General features: G+C 34.1%; 1 protein-coding gene across 2 annotated transcripts in view; it reads right to left on the bottom strand.

The window, feature by feature from the left end:
* Positions 1-24567, bottom strand: part of LOC108577244 (putative mediator of RNA polymerase II transcription subunit 26) — a 61965-nt gene that overhangs the window by 4578 nt on the left and 32820 nt on the right. Inside the window, exons 2-5 of one of the 2 annotated variants that reach the window (XM_017940378.1) lie at positions 15963-16692; positions 12446-14141; positions 12045-12210; positions 11405-11614 (exon numbers count right to left, since the gene is read on the bottom strand). In XM_017940378.1, the coding sequence (XP_017795867.1) occupies positions 11405-11614; positions 12045-12210; positions 12446-14141; positions 15963-16034 (2144 nt within the window). In that variant the 5' untranslated portion in view covers positions 16035-16692. The remainder of the gene's footprint in view (positions 1-11404; positions 11615-12044; positions 12211-12445; positions 14142-15962; positions 16693-24567) is intronic. The other variant, XM_017940377.1, reaches the window with a different exon arrangement.

The following is a 24567-nucleotide window of genomic DNA, read 5'->3' as shown; positions in this document are numbered from 1 at the left end:
CGTGTTAATAAGTAAATGTTGTTCAAATTATGTCGTGTTTGATGTCATTTTCATCAGAAAAATCTCACCATGTTAAAAAAAATTTCAGATGAAAAAACGTAAAATTAAAAAAGTTGGTATTTAAATCGCTTGGTTGCTTCGACTCACGTTTCATTCTTATCTTTTATTCGCTGTCCTTGTCTGCGTTCGGTAAACTGCAAAGGCGAGCGCGAGGCTCGAAAACGTAGCCCTGACTCTACAAGTGTCAGGTTTACGTTCCTTGCGGACACTTGTGGAGAATTTACTGTATACACGCGGCATTTTCAATTTTTCTATCGATTGTTTCAATTTTTTTCTTCTTTTAAATATTTAAATAGTACATTTGGTCCTTCAATATATTCAATATTTCCGGTATCGTTTACTTCTATGCAACCTCATAACATTACAGAGCCTCATCCGTGTCTTACCATTGGACATGTGTTACAGGTGTGACGCTCTGTGTTAGGCTTCCTCCAATTTGCTTTTTTCCATCACGTTTAAATAAGTTTGTTTTCGTCTCGTCAGAGAATATAATATTTTTCCAGAAACTTTATCTAAGCTTTAGCAAATTACACCTTTCTCTCGATTTGTTTTTGAGACATGTGGTTTTTTCCGGGCCACTCTACCGGTCGTCTTCGCGCAATATTCTACCGGCATATTTTCATTTATTCGTGATGAACCTTCTCACGTTAAATTTTCCACATTTATCCGTCGATTTATTTTAATCAGTCGGTCTTTAAGTGTGCCACTCTTTATCAACGGTCGGCAATAGTTTGCAAGTTTGCAGAAAGAGGAAATGAAATATGAAAACTATTATAACTTCCACATTTTTAATACTTTTTAATGAAATTCAATACGAGTATACATTGCAGTACCTATTTGAAGGTTTTATACTTAATCCTAATATTTATAGATGTTACACTATTCGAAATGGCACGAAGTATAAATTTTCACAAAAATAAAATGAATTATAACTAAAAATTCGTTTTTATTATTTATTATCGTTATAAGCATAAAAACTCAGAAATTAACTATTTAATAATTTTTCAATGAACGATGGCGTACAAAACGAGCCTTTATGGAGTGGAATACCGTAAAATTGATAAACTTAGAAATGGCTCAAATTTACGACAAAGTCCAAATGAATCGCTCATCGACGTCCGACAATTTCTTTCTTCCTCGACACGTTAAGAATTGTTTCTCCGTACCGATATTCGTCTACAATCTTTTGTATTATAAAATATGTTCTACCTAACTATTCGTCTCAATTCACGAAAAAACTTCCCTTCAGAATATTACTTTGTAATCAATTTTCGCGTTGTAATATCAGTTTCTTCCCTTTTGTTAGCCATTTCGCTACCAATGCTCAATTAACAGATAACACATAGTCATTTGTTTTTTAGTTTCTTAGCGATCACATATCGAAAAACATTTCGCGGGACTTCTCTATCGATAATACCATCATTCAACCTATGCAAACCCGCGTAATTTGAAAAATTCACTACATGCTCGTGTACCGTTACAATTTTCATTAACTATACACCAATACTTCATGTTCTTTTTAAATCTTTTTACTAATTGTCCGTTAAAATATGCGAATAAAAAAACTGCAACACCTAGAAATTAGGGTTGCACAAATGTGGAAATCACACTACTCTGAGAAAATAATTTTTCAATAAATAAGACTTTCTTTAACCAAATTTTAATCATTTTTCCCTTTCAATATTCCACACAATATGTGTAAATTTCAAATTTGTGCAATTTCGTTTTTCAAGTGTTGCAATTTTTTTAGCGAACAGTGTATATTGTGCTTTTGCTCCCAAATATGTATGTTTGTATTCGAAAAATATTGGGAAGCAAGGAAATTCGATTTGTGCGGGGATATGTGAGGAACGTTTAACCATGTGGTAAGAGATTGAAGAGAGCTAGAGAGAGAAAAGGTAAAGGTCGAGGACATGATCAGCAAAATGGTTAAGAGAAGTAGAAAAAAAGAGAAGAGATAAGGAGCGAAAATATTAGGTCATCCCTCAAGTTCGTGCCCAAAGCGTAAAATATAATGAAAATTCTCTAGCGACGACATAATGGTCTTACCAAAAAAAAAAGAGAGAGAGAGAGAAATTGTGAAATAAGAAGGCGTTTACATTTTCCTTTTCATCAAATTCGAAGGTTCGTTGGAAATATTGATTCAGATTATAAACTTCGACACGAACTTACGGGGTGAGCTACTAGAGAGGAAGGGAGTGTATGAGAGCGAGAGAGAAATGAAATATATTTTGTGTTTTATATTTTTATATTTTGTACGTAAGGTAATATATGTATAGAGTAGTGTAAACCAACTCGTTTTCACGGCTGCGAGGCTGAAAATAAATAAATATATATATATGCATGTTTATATTCCTTCACCTGGCAATTTTCACTAGAAACATAAGTGTACGCTCAATTATGTGAGTAGCTGTATTTAATCTTTCAGCGGCTGCCGAAAATGAGTATCCCTCCACTTTTAACAATTTAATTCGAATTCTTTGCTCACGAGCAATAATTCCTTTTTCCACTCATGATTGTAGACTGATTTGCAATTATTTACATTCTTTAACCCTTCGAGTGCTCACTAAAATGTGATAGAAAAGTGGAAACTCCTCTCGTGATTTAAATTACTTGTGAATAATTGTGGAAATGTTCTCATTTTTAAAAATTTTTGATAATTTCAACCAAACTATAAATGCATTAATTTCCTGACCCTCGCAATTTTATATCCTATCTGAACCTCCTACAAAGTGAATTTTAAATATTCCGGGTTGCACGTGTGACTAAACACTCAAAGGGTTAACACATCGGGCCAAAAGTAACCATGTCAGCAACGCTGGTAACTAAGCAAGTGGTAATAAAAACCTATCGATCTTAACCCCAGTGCGTTCCTTCGTTCGACTGTACACTTGAGGTCCCGGGTGGAAAAGGGCATCGAAGACCTTGCAACAATTTTTGTTACCACCACGTCATACGAACCTCGACAATAAACCTTTAATACAACGTTAAAGAAACATAACCTCGATAACAGCAAAAGTTACTAAAAAGGTAAGATGGCGATGGGTCAAAAAAGACCCGAAGACCGTTCTGTCCGCTATTGTAACAACATGATACAAGAATATGTGAAGAATATTTATAATTTACAACGTAGGAAATAAATTTATTCTAATATTATGATACAATATACCTCAAAGTGCGTTACATATGAGTTTCATCTACGAGAAACTCAATTTCTGAAATACGGGCAACCTTTATCTCCTTAACTATCAAGCGGTCTTAAAGTAGCCGGCCGCCACTGTACAACCCTTGAAATTCTTATCACGTAAACTAGATAATTGTGCATGCAGCATACACGATGAAAAGCGCAATTAATAAATACTTACAACTTACAAGGGATTTATACGAAATAGTGTTTCTAGACAAATCTAGCGGTTTTAAATGATAGATCGTATACAATGTAAACTACGTATTGTGGTATCTACAGATACCAATAGAAAAGAGACTCGTGTTGGTCTTTATAAATATCAAATATCTATCATCCAGGTAAACATCACGCAACTCCTCACTCTTAAAAGCAACATTATCGTGGAAATGCACTAAATTTCTTTTTTTTTTCAATTAACTCGTTCTTATACGGTCTTGCGACTGAAAACCTTTGTTTTTTTTTTTTTTTTTATTTACCTTTAGCAATATCTCCACAATACGATCTACACTTCCGGTAGCTAAACTGAACATGTTTGAGGGCGTTGAAAATATTTTTGCTGTGTTTCATCATGCACGTGAAACAGATTAATTTTCAAACAATTAAACAGATTTGAAATGGAATTAAATAGATTCATTTTCAAATAATCAAGTAGATTTATTATTTGAAAAATATTCAGTACTTAATGCGAATTCATTTCTCAAAATGCAATACAGTCTATGTGTATCTTATGATGCATCTGACAATATTTATTAACACGTTGAAATATGGTAATGTGGCGTTACAGCGGGAACATCAGTCGTACATTATAGAGCTTATTTGCTAAATTCACGACGAATTTCATTTATTCATTAGTCACACATGTGACGCATGGTAGCAAACGTGTTAAGTGAATGGAAAGTTTCCTTCTTCTTTTCTACTTCAACTCATTTAAGAATTTATAAATGAAGAAAATAATGTTATTTATTTGCGATACAAACGACGCAGATTGAAATTTTTCTAAATTATTTCATATAGCTGTATCTAAACATTTTTCGAAATTTTCTTTCCAATTCCTGTGCTGATACTGTTTCCTTCAAAGTTTTGTCAATTTTTTCATAAATGGTACGGCATATTTTTTCATCTGTTTATTTACCTAATTCTCGTTTTACAACATTAGTGAATTATGCGTATGAAAATTTTTCAATAATACAAGAATCCACGTATAAATTCTTGCGTGATTAGAATAATACATAAGATGCTCATAGTTCAACTTCATGCATAATTTAAGAAAGTACGCCTACTTTGGAAGAACAGCAAATGTTATTATGTTAGTACTTTCATTATTAATGGACCGCTCAAAATTTCTTTTTTGTCACAGAGGACACGGTTTCGAAGGATCTTCAAAGTGATGACCTTAGATTTTTTTGTTTCTTTATATAAATTTTCAAGGTTACGTTCAATTTTTTTGAACCACCCTATAGGTGCTTTTGTCTATTAAGTAGCGAGCTAATAGCTCGATCATAACAGAAGTATAATAGACGCACTCGACAACCTCGATATAATACATTCGTTTCATACGTAAAATTTGAAAAAGACCTTGAGAACATATTTAAGAAAAAAGGCATAAAAAAAAATGTCGAAGGTCGTCATCTTGAAGAAACTGTATTTTGTATGACAGAAAAAAAAGTTTGACCGGTCCGCTAACAACGTAAATAACCGAGGTGGTCACGTTAGGTGGACCACCTTGTATGTAAAAGGACGATTGCTTTAGAAAGTATATCTACGGTGTACATTTCTTTCCACGTAGAGTAAAAATAAATTTGTAAATTCAATTTACTCGTGTCATTTTTGCGACCACAAGAGACGACATCTACTTACGACTTAAAGCTTCTGTTTCATTCGTAAGAAAACATGCACTGGTTGAGGTTAACTTTTGCTTTTCGATACGCGAGTACTTCGAAAGATATTACGCACATTTGCATATAATTATTGAAGAGAAACATTTGAAAGTCTGTAGCAGCATCACTGGTTAATAAAATCGTACGTCGTTCCCCACATTTTTTTTTGGTTTTTTTGTTTATGTCGTTATTACTGTTACTTAATATCGCAGAAAAAAGTTTATGTGCATTAAGTATAACGGTTTTTGAAAAATTCGTAACGGTAGCAATTCGAATTATCCGTTATTTTAACGAATATACACACACACGTTTCGCGCAAACAAAAGCTGCAGAATGTATAAATATTTCATGGGTTGGATTTTAAATCTGATTCTACCAGCAGAAATCTTGATGATTTGTACCGCGTTAAAATAAATGCTCTTCAACTCAAACGTAACAATTCAAAGTTTAAGGAAAGAAATATCACTTTATCGAGGATTACTAACTTAACATTACAAGCTTATATTCGAGAATCTGTTAAAAATTATTTACGAATGTACCAAAAAAATTGTGAGACAGAAAACGTACTTTGAAATATTTCGAAAAAACAAAAAGAAAAAAATAAGGAAAAGAGTGAATATTGCATTAATTATATGAATTGAAGTAAGGCTGGCATAAAAGTTCTAAAGTAATAAATGCAATTTTTCTACTTCTTGAAAATAAGTAATTTTTTAAAATACGTTACTGTTATGCCCTTTCACATATTTGGTTATTTTACGAAACGTGTATTAATGTGATCGAATTTTTATTTATTCCTCTTCCTTAAGCTGAATTTCTTTCAATTCGTTCACTATTATATATAAATTATATCTATATGAAAATACCTTTGTAATCCTATTTTGTTTAGAAGTTTCATTTAGTACAAACAATAATGTTCCCATTGTTTACAATACCGAAATAAAAATGTTTATCTGCAGGTTTGACTGGTACCTTAGGAACAGTGATACTAACGCTGATAGTGTTTGGTTATATTTACATTGAAACGTGTTTTAAACGTGTCACGATAAACGCAAAAAAATCTCTTTTCGCAAAATGCACAAGTGTATCGTGTACACTTCCCTGTAATAAATTACCCATTCAAATTTTTGGCGATATATCACACTTTTGTTGATTAAACTCTATCAGGCATTAAGTTGTGAACAAACTTTATAAACCATATATATATATTCACTTTGTTTTGTTTTTCACTTTACACTTTGTATCAGTCACTAGCGATAAAACGTTCCACTTTTTTGTAAACAGTTACCGGATAATGGAAGAAAACGATAACGCGATACAACTAAAAATCAACAACTAAAACGTATACTACATAGGAGCGCACACGCGTTACTAACAGTAGTAACAATCGCGTTCCGCGTTTCAAGCTCAAGTCACCGGCGGCGCCATGACACCCATCTGAGTCAGCGAATGGGGGAGAAGGTAACCACGGAGTGGGGATGGAAAATAAGTCACGCGCAAAAGTGCGCAAAATTCAAATGTAAATTGTCAAAAGGATCATTGAGACAAAAAAAAGATTTAAAGTAATTAGTCAGAAATACTTGAAATAGCGTTACATTACTAATGTTAACGATATTTTGCTAATGTAACCTAGAATTAACGTAATCAATTGTTCAAATTATTAGTTTAAACATATTTGTTTCATTTTCTGCAGAATTATGGAAACTCTATTATCTATGTCATTCTATAATTTTCATTTTACCGATGATTATAAAATTTCATTCATTGTAAGATTTGATTTCTTTCATTTTAATCTATGTACTATTCTATTGATTAACTATTTATAATTTGTGTACTTTATTCAATAAACTACCAAACGATCTAATTATACTACTTTTGCGAAGACATTAAGAAATTGTAATGCACAGTGATAAATTCAACAACTGTTATTACTTAAAATGCTTTTATCTATTATTCTACAATGTAGAATCCAAATAAACTGCATAAGAATAACCTTCTCAACAATAAATTATGAAAAATGAACGATACGTTTCATGAAACATCTAAACCTAGTATTCCCCTATACGAATACAAATATTTTAATTCACTACAAAAAAAAATGAAAACCTATAAAATCTCCCTTTGTATGAATTACGATTCATATGCAACGCATATACGTAGTCATTTCAAACGTGTAATAGTAAAACAGCACGTGTGCATTGTTTCAATAAATATTTTTTATTTTTATTATTTAACAGTAATTGGTAATACTGCGTATGACTTGACCAGGCAAATAAAATAGTGTACTCCTTTAACAGACATATTGTATTTTTGTTACCAAAACGTCTTTGCCATTCGTTTCATTTGTACACGTGCGAGTAATTTCTATGAAGTTATTGATTTCGGAATAAATGTTCTGTCGAGTGTGATATCTTGCTTAAACAGAAGTCCGCATGTCGGAAATGCAGACGGTAGTTTTAAACGGATGAGATATAGCTTTACCCGTCACAGAATAATAGTGTCTCCTGCATTTCACAAATTCTGGCATATTTCACAAAGATTTATTAATGCAGTGGCGGACAATAGTATTGGCACAGCACGCGATTTAGCGTTTAAACATTTATAATTATTAAAAAAAACTGTTCTTTATTCTCGCATACCTTACTTGTTTAAAAACAAAAATAGAACATAAACAAAATATACGAAACACAACTGATAAAAATGTATTATACAATCATCTTGTGCCTGTGCAACAGTACATATTGGCGTGTTTTTAATAATGACATATTTAAATACTGAACCAGTGTAATTTCATACTTTTAATATTTTTTAATTTCAAATATACAAAATTTATTTTTAATTTTAAATATACGAAAACACCGTTTTCGTTAACAAAAGTTGCATTCATAGAAGCTTTAAAACTATCTTCTCCTAATGTGATCTTAAATTATCACAATTCAATAAATGTTTTCACTAACAAAATTCACCAAAAAACTTCTCCTCCCCTACACGTTCCTATACATTTCTGGCCATACACTTTTATCACCAACATATTTCAGCATTTTGTTTACGAAATGTTACGAGGGACGATATTACGTGGTAGGTGATAGTACGTACATTTACCCTACCATATGCGGCAATATCAAATAAAAGATCAAAATTGTATGGTAAATTTCATTTTTCTGCACTCTTCTTCAAATTTTCTTTTAACCACTTAACCCGTGTCTCACACACGCACAACTAATCGTCTAATCAATGCAATTTTGTTTAACTATTTTCTCTCATTTTCCATACTGCGTTATCCTTTCTATCATGACAAAAATACGAGTTGCAACATTACAAATAACGGGAAACTTATTTCTATACGCCTAAGAAATAATTAGAAAATACAGTTGATCATTTTTGGCACATCAAGTTGAGAAAAATGTGAATGTTAAGGGGTTAAAATATTTAAATATGTTCCTGTATTTACTGCTCCATAAATAAACACCAATTCCTCAAGCGTAAAAATGTGATCCTTCACCATGTAGGATGCAGATTTTTTAAATCTATGTCAGTGTTACTTTTTCTCCATACTAATATTTGTCCATTTGATTTAAATATATGAAATTTACTTTCATTTGAGGATAGCACAAATTTCAATGGTTTTGTTTGAGAATTCTTTTGCTAATTCGACTCTATCCTTTTCGTTAGCTTTATAGATTAAGGTTTTTTTTTAATTACACATGTAGAATACCCAACATTGTTAAATACTCTGTGCACTATTTTCGAGCTAATATCTTTTTCAATGCAATTTCTAACGACCTTGTTTTTGGAACTTGTTTAATTATTGTAATTATTTTTCGTTTTTTGCGAGATAGTACAGTATATGTAAATACAGCTTTACGTGTTATGTGTTATCTGCTTTGTTCAGGTAGTTTTGTTTTTGTATGTAGAATAAAGAGTAAAGGTAGAAAAAGGAGATATGAGCAACTTTTTCAGTAGATATAAATGTTCATATACTAAATCGTATGCTGTACCAATATTTTTGTCCACCACTGTATGCATTATAAGAAAACTATTTTTATTAAATAAATAAAAATATGATACACTTTTGGAAAAGTACAAAATAAAGACAAATAATAAATATTATTGAACTAATTAATATTTTTTAAACTCTTTAGTGTAGTAGTACCAGCAATAGTTGTTCTTTAAAATTATATCATTTTATATTCCAATATTTGAATGAAAAAGTCATGAAAAATTTATATACCATTATATAGTTTGTAAATTATAAAATTCAAAGCATGCTCAAAACTATATCATGCATTAGAAGTGATACAGCCAATAATATAAAAAATATTGAATTACTTTTTACATCAAGATACGTTAAATCAGAGAAACAATAACTTATGTATGAGATACTTGCAAATTGTTTTCAAATATTGATTAATAAAAAATGCTATTCCTTTATTCGTGACAAAAAGGTACAAGTACAAATTAACTATAGAATCACTGTGTCAAATACTTGCAAAATTAAAAAATAAATTTCAACTATCCTGCATACTTTTTACGTATACTTTAATAATGTAATAAAGAAAAACTATGAAAGACATTAAATGAAAAATGAACAAACCACAAGTTAAAAGTTAATCATAATGTCATAAGTGTTCCATGCAACCAATCAATTTTAAGAAATGTAGAAATTTAGGTAACTACATCTGGTATCAAAATAGAAGAAGTAATAATAATTACTATTATCAAAATGAATAATAATAACAAAGTGAAACACAATATTAAGTAAAATATATCATACTAAAGTAAGTATATTGTTTTAGCTACCATGTGTTCAATATTTACTCATATATGCTTTTTATAAACATATTTAATAAAAAAATGTTAATAAGAATAAATGTCTTCTCAAATTTTAGATTTTATATATCAAAGTTGTAGATTGAAAAGTATATAACATAAATCAAAACAGTTTTTAGTAATACTAGTTTTACACTTTCTAAACATTAAACCTTCAAGGTATAGACATAAAAATATAAAAAGAATTTATTTATCACTGTTAAATATGTCATTGAATAAGAAATGTGTGCATGTGTGTATGTGTGCGAACACACACGGGTTTTCAACTTGCAGTTTGATTTTTCTACTTTGATAACGGTTTTATTTATTCTTCTCATGTTGTTATTAGATATATTCATTTCGTGGTATTACCTTATCAATGTTCTCTCTTAAAAACGAAAAATTAGAATGAATGGACTCGTATAGTCGTTTACTAAATTCCAAGCCAAATGGTTAATTTAAAAAAGAAAAATATATATTGTAAAAATTATATAACATAATTTTTATGAAGTATATACTTAGAAAGATTAACGAATATTCGCAGTTTTGTTACTTTCATATACATAGATTTTTACGCGACTTACCTTACACATCCTAGAAATTAAAAAATGATGTTCTTCTAAGAGAAACAGTGTTTATTGTTTTTATATTTTATAAAAACTATATTCATTAGCATTTTGTTTTTCTTTGTAATAAATACTCTTTTCCAATGTTCTCAAGAATAAATGAAACTAGACATCTACTTATTTATATTTCATGAAAAAACTGAACTGCGTTAATTTTAACGTATTTGTATATACAAACAAATATACCTAATTATAATTTCTTTTCTCTTCATACATAAATGCTACTTTGAAGTACTACATTTTCAAATAGAATTTACATAGTTTCCTAATATAGAAACATAATCTTAAGTATATCTTGTAAATTTGTGAATCAAAATTGTCTCAGATCCTTCTTATATACAAAATATATTCTCCGGTAAAATTGATATATATTAATGAAATAAATAATAAAATATATTATCCGGTAGTTAAATAGCCTTTTAATATCATTCTGATATGACTGAATATACAAATAGTATATCGATTCAATGACAAAACATGGCTCTTCATATATTCCTACTTATTACATATAGTAAAGACGTATTAACATATAGAATAACATACTGCCAATCAACATATAACATAAATATGTACAACATAACAAGAAGAAGCATTTTTAAGCTACAAAAAGGTTATGCGTTCCTTGAAATACATTAACATCAATAATAGTAGAGACACTGATCTATAGTCAAGATAAAATAAATAAAAAGAAAATTAATATTATGTAAATTTTACCTAAAAGATCATTTTAATATATTATTGTTCGTAATGCGATTATATCTATCGTAACATCATGCGTTATTTTAAACCATGAGCAGTAAAAAGCAGTTAATAATCTCAGAAGCAATACAAAAGCTTTAAATACACACCCTATTTCGTTGCCTGGCTGATTATTATTATTGCCTGATCCAGCGTTCACGTTGTTGTTAATTGTATTCGAGTTATTAGTAGTATGTTGCTGCGTTTGACATGTACCCAATAAGGAAGTCCATTGCCTCATTACTTCTTCACCCTTGGCTTCCAATTCGGAGAGAATTGTAGCGTTATCCATATCTTGCAAGGCCGTGCTTGTCTCCACTCTAAAATACATAACATTGATCTCAATACTATAACAAGAAGTATACATACACAAGATCAATACTTTTCATAACTTCTGGAGATTCTCTTGAAGTTATAAAACATTATTTGAAAACAAACGAATCAAGCATTTAATCTAATTCTTGTACCTATGGCGTCTACATTGTCATTATCAATATACAAGAATTGATTTAAAAAACAAGTCGTCTGATTGATAAACATTTTCCAAGAATAAGATGAAAGCAAAGGATAAATTTTGAATAGTAAAAGTCGCTGATTTTGAAATCTTAAAGGAAAAGATTTTCACTACTGCACCAAACAACTTGTTTCAAACATTTTTTCTGTTATTAAAAATAGCAAACATACCGGAAGTGTATAATCAAATGAAAATACACAAAACAACATTTTACAGTTGGAGAATGAAATACTAACCGATGCTGCTGTTCCTCGTAGGAACTTGCATCGCTCTGTTCATAATCCAGTATTAAATCATCAGAAGCAATGGATTCACAAGGTGATAAAGTGTCGATGCTGCCAGCTCGACTGATTCGTTTGCCATGATGAGGGCTGTTAGTTGCGGTTTTTTCATGTCCTACACCTGGAAAAATGTACGGTTTGTAAATATCGCAATGTACTTTAAATACACAAATAATACACTCGACTTTACGTTATTCAATTGAAATTGCAACATTATATTATTCAAAGGTAAGTTACGTTTCCGAATACCACCTAATTATTTGATATCGATACATTACAATTTTTAAAACAAACAACTTTAATTATTATTGTCGTAGATTATCAGAAACGATAAAAAGTTGATAAATAATGTTTACCTGTCTTAGGACTGGATTCGATCAACGTATGACTGTTCTCGGTGACGACCTGACTAGTTACGGCAGACTGTGTCTCAGCAGCTTTTGAATTGTCATCAAAAACAAGCCCAGGTTGATCAGCGATCTCGTCGTCGAAGAATTCTCTGCCCTCCGACAAACTTAACGAATTCGAGGCGTTCGTTGGCGTTCCAGGACTATCATCGTCGATAGTATTTCCCGACTGTTGCATCACATTCTCTTTCTTTGGGGCTTTAGCGTCCGATTGAGTAATACTGGCTGTAAGACTGTCAAAAAGACTATCAACAGGCGACGTTTCGTCATCTATCAATGTAGTTGAAGTAGCCGCAGCCGCGGCGAACGCAGGATCTTCGATGGAAAGAAGTACCGAGCGCAGAGTAGTTTTCGGCAGCGTTCCGTTCTTAGCTGTGTTCGACGAATTCTGTAAATGTTGCAGAGTACTGGAGCGTTGACATTCGTCACTGGAGCTTAACGAATATTCGTCAGCCATAGCTTCTCCATGGCCATATTCAGGGTCATCAGAGCTCGGCGGACTGAAGTCTGACTTGATAGAAGGAATTTTTTCCGAATGTGATCTATCTTTGTAAACCTTCTCCTCGCCTAATCCCTCGTCGTAGCCCTCCGAAGATGTGGTTGACATGGATGTCGTAGATTCGGTATACCTATTGTCCTTGTTCACGTTTCTTTGATACTGAGTGGCTCTTTCTCGCACTAATCCAGTGGTGGCTGCGGTGAACGTTTTTGGCAAAGGTATAACGGATATCTCGGTAACCGTGCTATCGTCATCCCTAACATCCCTCACGTCGAAACTTTTCCCGTTTACAACCATTCTTAAATTCCTCGGTTTACCTAGACCGCGCCTTCTTGTTAACGATCCATCCGTATAGTCCACACCCCTCGAATCGTTTTCACCGGGGCAACCTTGCTGACTTCCTACGCCGGAATCTTCCGTGCTCGAGCCTTCTTTCGAGCTGGCAGAACTTTTCGACGCCGCGGATACTTTCCTGCTTTGATTCGCCGCGGTTTTCGCGGTCTTTGAATTTGCATCGGTCATTCTTACAGCGTACTGAGGTAGTGGCAGATGACTGGTGTGCAGAGTATACCTGCCAATTGGTTCTGGAATACCAGATACTTTGCGATTTCCATCTGTATGCGTAGCATTAGTGTTATTGTACGTGACTGAATTATGCATTGCTTGTGGCTGTTTCATTTTCGACGTCACCTGTGCCACGTTAGAGGCTTGAACCACCCTATGCGGTTGCTTCACAAAGCCCTCCTGCTGTTGTTGTTGTTGTTGTTGTAATTTCTCTTGATTATAATGACTTACACTATGACTGCTGCAAATATCGCTAACTTTATTGGTGAATTTGGCTTGCGGCTGCCGGTAACCAAATCGATTCGTCCTAACGGCAATTCCGCTAGATTCTTTTTTCGGTGGTGCAAGTCGTGGTGTCGATCGGCCGGAAGACGAATGAATCATGTTGATGTTGTCGTCGTCGCGTCTACGGTTTTGTTCTGGACCAGCCGATTTCGATCGCGGGTGCAGCAGACTCGTCTCGGTAGTATAGTTCGTTATCGGCATCGGAATCCCGGAGGCCGGTCTCCGTCGAAAACCAAAGGACATTGCGGTGCCGCGCGTGTGCGAGCCGCCACGCTTCAACGCGCCCTTATGCTCGTTCTGAAACATCAGCGAAGAAAAGCTCTCGAGAGTAAGAATGCCAAGAATCTCAAGAATCTTTTAGCAACGCGTCGACATTATGTCTTTCTCGCTTTACCGTGTAGATATCGATAAAACGGACGCGCGCTGCTTTTACGCAGCCGTTTTATTTCATTACCCTTGTTATTTTTACATTTTTCAGCTCGTGGCAAGGTATGCAGTATTCGCATTATTACATTGTTACATTACATTGTTACATGGTTAAATGAGCACGCGGGAAAGGAAAAGAAAATCTGATCGACAAAGTTACAGGTGGCTGGGTCAACGTTAAATGATATGCTACGCATCCCTTTCGCAGAACTTTATAGAGGAATGTTCGCCTAATTTATCGTTGGAAATTTTAGCATTTCAAAAATTACAGAAAATACAGAAATATGTTATGCCCATCGTTAAATGTTTCCGCACCTTTTATTGTACATTTTACAGTTCACATTGTTTAAGAATTGAGCCTTAAAAATTAATAAATAAATAAATCGTAATTTTATACATTTTTTTTATTCATCAAATATACATTTGCTTTACGAAATTGATAGCCATATAATATCAAATTTCGTGGTGATACTTTAATTTTGTAATACTATCGATACTTGTTTGTATTAAATTATTAAATTACAGTCGTAAATAACATATTATAAAAGAAACAACGCAAACCTGACAATCGTGTATTTACTTTTCAATGAAACCAGACTACTGTAAGATGCCTGGTTTAAGAACGTCATGTAATTCTCATTGTTAAATTAGATATGCATTTTGCAGCCACAAGTAGCATCACACGTGCAGTACTTCTTTTCTCTGTCTAGATGTACGTATAATTTGATAAATTTTTAATTAACTTTACGGTATCTGATGTACAATACACAGAATATTGCAGTCATCGTCTGATGATTAAATACGAACAAAGGAGAAATGCACATCGATACAAAGTTACGTAAAATATGAAGAAACAATGATATCATATAGGTTCAGTTTGATATAACGTATCGGTACATCGCAATAGTGTCATTTATCGATGATCAGATCTAACAGATAACATCGGAGTAAAGCTAGAAGTTCAAAAACATGTAGTAACCCGATTCAAACTCCAAAAATAGAGTAACTGCGTTCTCGAATCAAGAAATTTCTCTATGCTTTTCGTATATACTCGTTCTACGGTGAACTGCGAAATCACGTTAAATGAAACACGACACGTATCATGCAACATCGACGTTTAATCACTTCTGTGTATTAAACACGAAAAAAGAATCGAGTAAAACTAGAATTAGGTTAATAGATCTTACAAGTATTGCACAGTATAATTTAAGGGTCGGCATCAATCTTACTGAAACATTTTCGACACGTGGCTACCACTCGAAGATAATAAATCACTTTCTTTATCGACCCTTTATCGTAACTTCGATAAAATCCTCTTGATTAGCAATTCAACGTTACATCTTTACGTCACATTTTACATCGTCAGCAAATTGCGTTCTTTTGTCGTTTCGTTTTGACGTATAAGAACCTTGCAACGTATCGTCACGACTGACACAAATCTTCGTTGTAATCTTTATTACCTGAAAGCGCTGCGGCAAGAGAAAGAGCTGACAATTTCACGGAGAAAATAAATCAGACACTGGCGGCGCATGTGATTATGCGAAATTGTTAACAACAATTAGCCGAAAAGAGGATTGAAGGAAATGGCAATAGTTATCGCGCAAAAGTTTGTGGTGTCGATGTTCACATGATAGCCTAAAAGCTAGACGAAATGATCACAATCGAAAACACATAGAAGGATGCATCCCTTACCGCAGCACTAACTCCTTTGTCGTTCTCCAGGAAATCATCCTCGCACCTGGTGCCAGCAGACCGGTAATCCATGTCTTCGGGCCAGTGTCAGCCGGCTGATAAGAAGACTGTATTACGACCGATCCCGGCGTCCAGCTTGCGAGAGAGAAGGTTACGTTTGTCTCTTCTAAATCCGCAACGCCGTCATCCTGCACCGCTGTGCGCCTGAATATTTTTAACCGGGGGAGGCACAGAGCCCAAAGAAACCGAGCAGTTTTTTCAGGCTCGAACAAACCTTCCTCGTAATCTGTCACCTTTTGCAGATCCTGCCACACGTTCGGTTAGAGTATGTTGGCGTTGTCGCCAAAAGACACGCGCGCACCAATACTTCCTCCGACTCTCCCTTTTCGTCTCTCTATTACTGCACTCTCTTTCCTTCACTCCCACTGTCTCTTTTCCGCAGCTCCTTCACCCTCTCGCTCGCTCTTCTTCTTCTTACACGCACGCGTCTCTTCTTTCTAGCTGTTTCTCACTGTCCGACTAATTTCCTCACCCCAGCCCGCGAGTACACGGCCAGTGAAACGTGCAATCGATCGAGGGAACTGCGCCGGCGTCGCGACGCCACCGCACACCGCCTAGCCGCTCGCTTACACTGGGAACGACTGATGTCACGAGTGCGCCCGCGCTCGCGTTTCGATGCCCTCCTATATGTGCGCGCTGCTGTTTGTCGCTCTCCCTCGTTCTGTTCTCCCTACAGCGAGATGCACAAAAAGCGGACCACCATAGTTGACGTTCGTGTAACAACAGAAGGGGTTTCAAACCGTACTCCGTTTAATCGTCACATTCACATTATACACTTTTCACAACCGTCTAGTGTCAAGTTGCTGCTCTAACTAATCGCTAATCGCATTATACACTCTCACTGTGGCTCAATATTCGAGTGTTTCGGAGCAGTAACATGCTACCCGCTGCCGGTTAACGGTAAATGCCTCTTGTGCAATTTTGAGAAATCGTGAGAATGAAGTATGCGTTTTGTATCTCTTTCTTTTTCTTTTTTTTTTTTAATTAACTTGCTTCGTTCGATGATAATCTTTCGCCTTTCTATATTCGATCCTTTTCTCTTCCTCGTTTTATTTCTTTTTCTTTTCTTAGATTCAATAATTTAGATTGACCGCCGCTTTAGAACTTGCCGTTCTAATGAAAATTAAATCTCTCTTTGGGTAAAATATTTTTTCCTTAAATTCAACTGTCTGTGCAATGTTACCCATCACCTTACCGAATAGTGATTTATTTAGACTTTACCCTGCAACGAAATGAAATCTCTATTTTTAAATCAAATGTTTAGAGTGAAAGTACATGTTCTTCTTAGATCTGAACATCTAAAAATATACTACTTGTTTATCTAATAAGTGATACCATATGGTAGTCCAACTTTCATTTTGAATAAAAGTATATATCCTTCTTAGACAAGATCTGATAAACTGAAACTTTCATTATTAATAAAGTATACCGAATTCAAATCTTATTTTATTCCACTAATATGTCAAGCATATAAAAACCATATCCTTAATCAAAATTTCTTATGTTTCATTAATATTCAGTGCTTCTTCTATCTAACCAGTGGACATTGATTATCTATGAAAATTAATTTTGTAATTTTGTCGCTGTTGATATGACATTACATGAACTTTATAACGTATGGTAAACAAATTACTGGTTTAAACATAAATCACCTCTTTATCTCTACGAGATTACCTTGCATCACGCAATAGCATATTATGTCATTATATCAACTGTTTCTCTATGTGATAACAAGAATAGCTTGTACGATTGATATTAATATTAACCCTTTGCACTCGGAGGTCATTTTGTAACCTAAAACTGCGTTTTAAAATTAACGCAGTAATAAACTATACTATTTTACTTAAATATTCAACGTATTCTCTATTTCACTATAATGAACAAATTTATAGAGGCCCCATAGGTCTGCTCTCTGGCTTGATTAATTATTCACCAAGTGACGATTGTTTAATGTCGCTTTTCAGTCACCACTCGATTACAAAGGGTTAATAACTATAATAAATACACGTTCATCTGTAAAAGTTAAAGGAATTAAACTATCCATTTGAATTTTCGTCTTCGCAATTTATTAACTTCGTTTACATACACTCTCTTCTATCAAAATGATAGCAAGGTTCAGATGTGGGAATATATGCAAGGACAGAGAGCACTGGAAGGAAGAGAAAGAAAGATTGTGCGGTGAGGAGAGGGAGGAACTAGAACGTATATTGAAAAGATGTAAGGTAACGAAAGCAGAGATCACGAAAGAACAATTGCTGAGAGGAGACGGGGCAGGCTTGGAGTACATGAGAGTAATAAGTGAGAAAAGATAGAGGAAGGAGAAAGAGACTGGAACCTAATTCAGAGTCAAATCCAAAGATATTTCCATAAATTACGCGCTGTTAATCCAAAGAGATTCCCATAAATTAGGCGCTGTTATTTGAAGGCATAGCGCAGTAATCCGCATTATAAATGCAAAGAGATTCCCATAAATTAGGCGCTGTTATTTGAAGGCATAGTGCAATAATCCGCATTATAAGTTAATTTAATTTAATTTAAGTCCAAATCTAAGTTAACCGGAATAAAAACAAAAATGAAGATGTGAGTAGTGTAAGGGGCAAAATAGCAATGCATGTATAACCGGAAGCCCTCCTAAGCCGTAAGGCACGGAGTATGTATAATAAATAATACGGCTCAACTTCACAAAAATTCCTGTACTTACGCCTAATGTGTATAATTCCCGTTCGTGTTAAAGAGAGCACGCGTGATTCCATGAACGTGTGCATTTTGATTTACATGTGCATTGTGTGAAAGCACATGCGTGACAAAACACGAGACGAGTGGAAAATTAAACAGCATACAAAGAATTTGTTTCGTGTATTCAAATTAGCTCCTCCATCGGGACGTTGCGTTTCTGGGAATTAAGTCGTGTTCCTTAACAGTCAATTAAATATACTACACCCGTTGGTCAGGAGATCTTCATTCACGAGGAACAAAACTGCTGCACGCGGTGGCACGCACGCAATGTATACCTGCGATACATTTAATTTCGTGCATACATTGAAAAATTTGACAAGAGCTTTAAAAACTTGGTGGTTTAAGTTCTTTGGAATAGAAGATTAGCTGTTTTCCATTGAAGGTAATTTTAAACATTTTTTAAAGCAAAGTTTTATTTACATCTGTGAACAAGGCCGCATTTGTACTTTTAGAGGCCCTACGCGCATTTTTTTTTTCAATTTTATTGAAAATAAGTATTTCATTTTGTAACTATAGACATGCTGCTTTTTATGTCGTTGTTTGTGAGGGTTTCAAGTGCCCCAGCTTGCGCCTTATGCGCCTTCGGGTCTTTTTCGACCCATCGCCTTCTTATTTTCCTAATAACTTTTGCTGTTATCAAATTTATGTTCCCTTGACACTAGAACGACCAGCCGAGTCAAAATGACCCATTAGCGACTTTCCGGAAGTGAAGTTTTATGTAAGTAAACCGTGATTGGAAAATTCGATTCGTACCGATACAAATGGAAGCATACATGTAGAATATAAATTCGGAAAGTTCCAAGCGATGATACTTACCAATATAGAACATTCGCGTTTTTTCGAAAGATGCTAATGGGTCATTTTGACCCGGTCGGTAGTTCTAGTGTTAACATTATATTAAACGCTTGTTGTTTAGGTTCACATGGCGCGCTGGTAACAGAAATTGGTACGCGTAGGGGTCCTCTGGGTCCTTTTTGACCCAAATACCTCAAGTGGCCAAATACCACTTAGGCCTGGCGACTCTTGGCCCTCGAGGCGAATTTTGGAAAAACATCTCTCGATTCTTCGTCCTCGAGGACAAGAGTATTGCCTGCGCCACCACTTCCTGGGACTTTCCCAGGGAAAAGGGGCTACTTAAGGGAGCCCCGAAAAAGGCACGAGGCTTTTTATCGTAGACTTTCTTTCTACGTGCATCGTGTCGCCTATACATTTTAAAATTAGTTTAAGCGTTACCGGTTAAACAAATAAATATATTTTTGTTAAGCAACTTTACACCACGTCACTTCCAAAACTGTAATAGAAAAATATGTTTAAAATTACATTTGAAGCAAATCAATGTTTTACTCCCGTAGACCTCAGAGGTCTTAAGAAACCTAAACTTATTCAGTTTTAATCCTTTTATAATCCGATGTGATGCACAATAATCATCTTTAACTTAATGTTTCGTTAGTCTTCAGGCATGTATGGAATTTATAGAAAAATTTTCCATTTAAGCGAAACTGCTGAAATATTTCATTTTTCCACTCGAACAGTAACTAGAGTATCCGAAAACTATGCACTACAAAAGTACTTTAACAAATCTAAAATTAATTTTCACTTGCCACTGTGAGATGCTAGCGATTTCTGTTTGTACTTCATACTACCTGTTTCGCACTGAATATCTCATTGCTTATCAACACTGCTTTATCTGTTCTAACCATTTTTGAAATATTGTATCATAAAAATGGCTGTTCTAATTATTGTGCTACTACAAAATACTTTCATGATCTTATCTTATCCACTGTTTTTGTCTCAGTATTTTACAGCAACATCATTTTGATATACTCATTCTTTGTTTACACGAACATCTTATTTTTATAGTCTTCATTTTTCACAGAATCCAAAAACGAATATTGCTAATCTTGAGTAATTAGGCAAGTATTAAATCAACGTGAAATAATTACAATTTTCGCGAACCAAAATCTATAGGAATTGTACTCGAAAACCTCTATAAGACTATATAAGTACATAGAATTTTGCTCGTTCCCTTCTGTTTCGCTATAAAAACCTCTGCAAATCGGAATATAAACTTCCTATAACTCAAATTATTTGATACACGTTCAGATGCGTTATTTTACCTCCGTAACTCGAATTCAGAGAAACTCGACCTCTGCAAGTTGAAGTTCACCGCTATAAATCAGAGTTTTATCACCGCGGCCCCTAAGTAGAACCCGAAGTACCGTGGCCGAAGTAAAATTACAGATTTTTTTAATAACGCGTAATAGCCTAGATACAACGCAAACTGCTACTTATTTAAAATTTATGTTTTCGTTATGTATATATTATATGTATACGTATAAATATGTAATAAATATGTAAACCTCTGTAATTCGGAAAATACTAATCCATGTACAAAACTTCTGTGAGCTGAATTTTCGTTCGTTAAACCTCTCTTACTCGAAAGAATCGATAAGACGAAACCTGCATAATTCGAAGATTTTGGCGTTTCCCTTGAGATACGAATTACCGAGGTTAGACTGTATTGCATGTACAGTTGGTGGAAGAAATATAGCAAGACCGTAAGGTCAACCAGGCGTCAAAGTTTACATGTTTGAAAATGTCGACAAGCGAATCGGTAGAAACCTGAAAAGATAAGAATCCGAAAGCTCAGTCAGGTTCGCATGAAGTATACCATACAATTTAATCCAAATTGAAAAACGTAAGATACCGGTACTTGATACGTTGACCAATCGATGCCGTTGCTTAAATGCCTTAACTTACAATCTCGCTATATTTTTTCCATCAATATTTTATATTATACAAATAGAAATTCAGAAATAATTTCAATGAACTTGATCATTTTTTTTAAAACATTCAAAGAACTATCGCTCCTTAACACGTTAAGCGCCATGTCAGTCACCGGTGACTGACACTATACTTTCCGTTCGGACCGCGTCAGTCACCGTTGACTGACGATATACAATTTAAAAAATTATATTCTTCTATCGATAAATTTTAAATAATTTGGAGATCATAAAAGAATGTACCTAAATATTACTTGTTACCAAAAAGAATTTTAACGAGTATTATTAAAGCACATGCAGTCTTATCGCAACCTTACGCAGATCTCCGGCCGCCAGCATATCGGTGAAATCGGATATCGCGGGCTAAACGGAAAGGAAGACAAGGCAGGCTTGGCGCTTAACGTGTTAATAACCTAACCTAATCTGAAATATTCCATTCGGAAATTAAATGATTTATAATTTTTGTGATGTATCAGTTACGATATTGCCAAACTAAAACAATACTTAAACACGAATACAAAAATAGAGGAAGCAAGTTTCAAAAGTAATCTAATGCTATAATAAACTGTTCAATATTGGACGAATTGATCGATATTTAGAAAAAATTATGCAAATTTTGTAATTTTCATGTCGAAGCTTCGACTCTGTCGGTATATTTCACATGAAGACGCACCATTGGTCACTTCCCTGAAGTAGTGCTCCTTCCGGAAAAAGAGAGATATAGAAAAATTTTTAAATTTATAACGGTCAATTGTAACAATGAACTGCACTAGTGATCAAGTGCGCCCCTCAAAGGTGAAAATTTACAATCGTACTGCTTCGATCCAGAAACTGGCAATATAGTTAGTGGAACCGATATAGTGGGGTCGTAAAATCAGCGAGGCGTCAAAGTATACCTAATCTAAACGCCAAAACGGCAATTCGAGGGAGATACGAAGCACGAACGTCGCTCAGGGCCGTTCGATGGCACCTTGAAATTGCTTCTTCCATTGCGGTATATTTAAAAAAATTTGTCTGCTCCTGAAATGGCGGAATTGAAATTCAGTAATGGACGACAATACGAATTTTTCACCGATACTCGTAAGTAAGTGCAGCTGAAAAAGCAGGAACTCTACAGCTTAAGCAGCATTAAGAAGACTGAGAGAACAACAATTTGAACAACAAGAATTTTTTCGAGGAAGCAAAAATGTGTACTACATGGATCTGGTATAGCAAACTAGCGAAAAACAGTTGTTGTAAGTTTCCAAAAATTCTTACTTTTCAATACCTAAAACTTTCAAATTGTTTTTCTCGAAACGACTTTTTCCATTATACTAGCGTGTAGCATAACTCAAAAAATATTCAATCAATTGTCAATGTCCATTTGCAAATATGTAGATTAGTACATTCCTCTCTGGATGAACTAACATATTCAATGATATTATTAATTTTGATTACTTTTATTGCACGATTAAGACGAAAATTTTTCGTCAAAATCGTAACTTTTTTTTTCCAAAATTCCGCCATTTCCTCAATTTTGCATTGTTTCTTGCATAATTAACGTTCATCCATAGCGTAATCTTACAAGAAACACAAAATCGTCTGGATTTTTTGTTTTAGGCAAGTTCAACGGGCGCTAGACTGCACGAAGCTGCGGCGAAATATCTCTACATTTATTAGAGACCAAAAAAATATTTTGTACTTTTTTTATATTTTCAATGAAAGATACTAAAAGTTTCAAAAAGATCTGCTCAATTGTTTCTTAAGAAAAAATTCACAAAAATCACTTTAACTTTAGCGTGTTACACGAGTCTCCCCCCTTAACCCCTTAACGTATGACAACGTGTCAGACTCGTGGCAGAGATTGTGGCGAAGATGTGAGAAAAACAGTTATATTAGTGAGAAAAATTCGTTGTAATCCTAGTTTTCGTTTGAATTTGTAAAACTGAGGATTGCTAAATGTAATTAATCTGACAGATTAGCTTTTTTTGTCTGATACAGTACTAAAACAGAAAATGGCTGACGCTTAGATGCACAGTCAGAAAAGAAATCATAAGTTAAGGGGTTAATGCGGTATAATTTATATGAAAGATTGTAAGCAGAAATTTTAAATATCAATTCACAAATAACGCAGGGCCCTGGGTGCGGTTACATCAATTAGTGTCACCGCTTAATACTTTAATTTATTACTCTATCGTTTCCACCAACTATACATCGAGTTATCACGTAAAACCTAGAGGTATATACTTCAAATAATACCCTATAACATCTCCATAAGGTAACATGTAAATGTTTCTCAAATTTTATTCTTAGAAAGTTAGACAATAGATGAGACAATTTAAAAATTGTTACCAGAACAGTAATAATTATTTTTAAAAGACAGTAGAAAATTATAATTTTCTGCAATGCGATTTGAAAAAAAGAAGAGTCACCATTATACGAACGTCCTCGTTACATTTCATTAGGAAAAATGAGAGATATGAAAGTTTAGAATTTCACTTTCCGAAATTGCAACAATATTTAGTTTTGTTTGAAACAATCGAAATATTAAATAAGCTCATAATTTTATTTCAGGAACAATATAGCCACTCAGAAGCCAAAATGATTAGCTCTACTTTATGAAATTCTTCCAATTTTAGTATCAAAGCACGTGCTTGGTGCTTAACTCTACATAAATAAAACTTTAATTTTATTTGATGGAGTTAGTCACTTTGGCTGCTAAGTGGCTCAATTATAACTGCATTCCTTGTTAATTTTGTATTTTTGTAAATGAAAGTGTATCACTGTATACATTGTACTTTTATATCAATACTTACTATGTCAGTCAGGTAGGGCAATTCCGGGAGAGATGGACCAGGCAAGTATTTCCTACATTATCCGCCAAATGTGGAACAAAAAACACCGAGAGCCATGCTCGATCGCTTTCCGTAAAACAAATGTAAAGCAAAAGAATACTGACGCGTTCCGCATATGGCGGATAATGTAGGAAATACTTGCCTGGTCCGTCTCTCCCGCCGGTCCATCTCTCCCGGAATTGCCCTATAACA

This window comes from Habropoda laboriosa, unplaced genomic scaffold (assembly GCF_001263275.1).
Source record: "Habropoda laboriosa isolate 0110345459 unplaced genomic scaffold, ASM126327v1 scaffold709, whole genome shotgun sequence".
NCBI classification, from domain to species: Eukaryota; Metazoa; Arthropoda; class Insecta; order Hymenoptera; family Apidae; genus Habropoda; species Habropoda laboriosa.
Note: the sequence above shows the minus strand (reverse complement) of the source record. Positions and strands in the feature narration are given on the sequence as shown.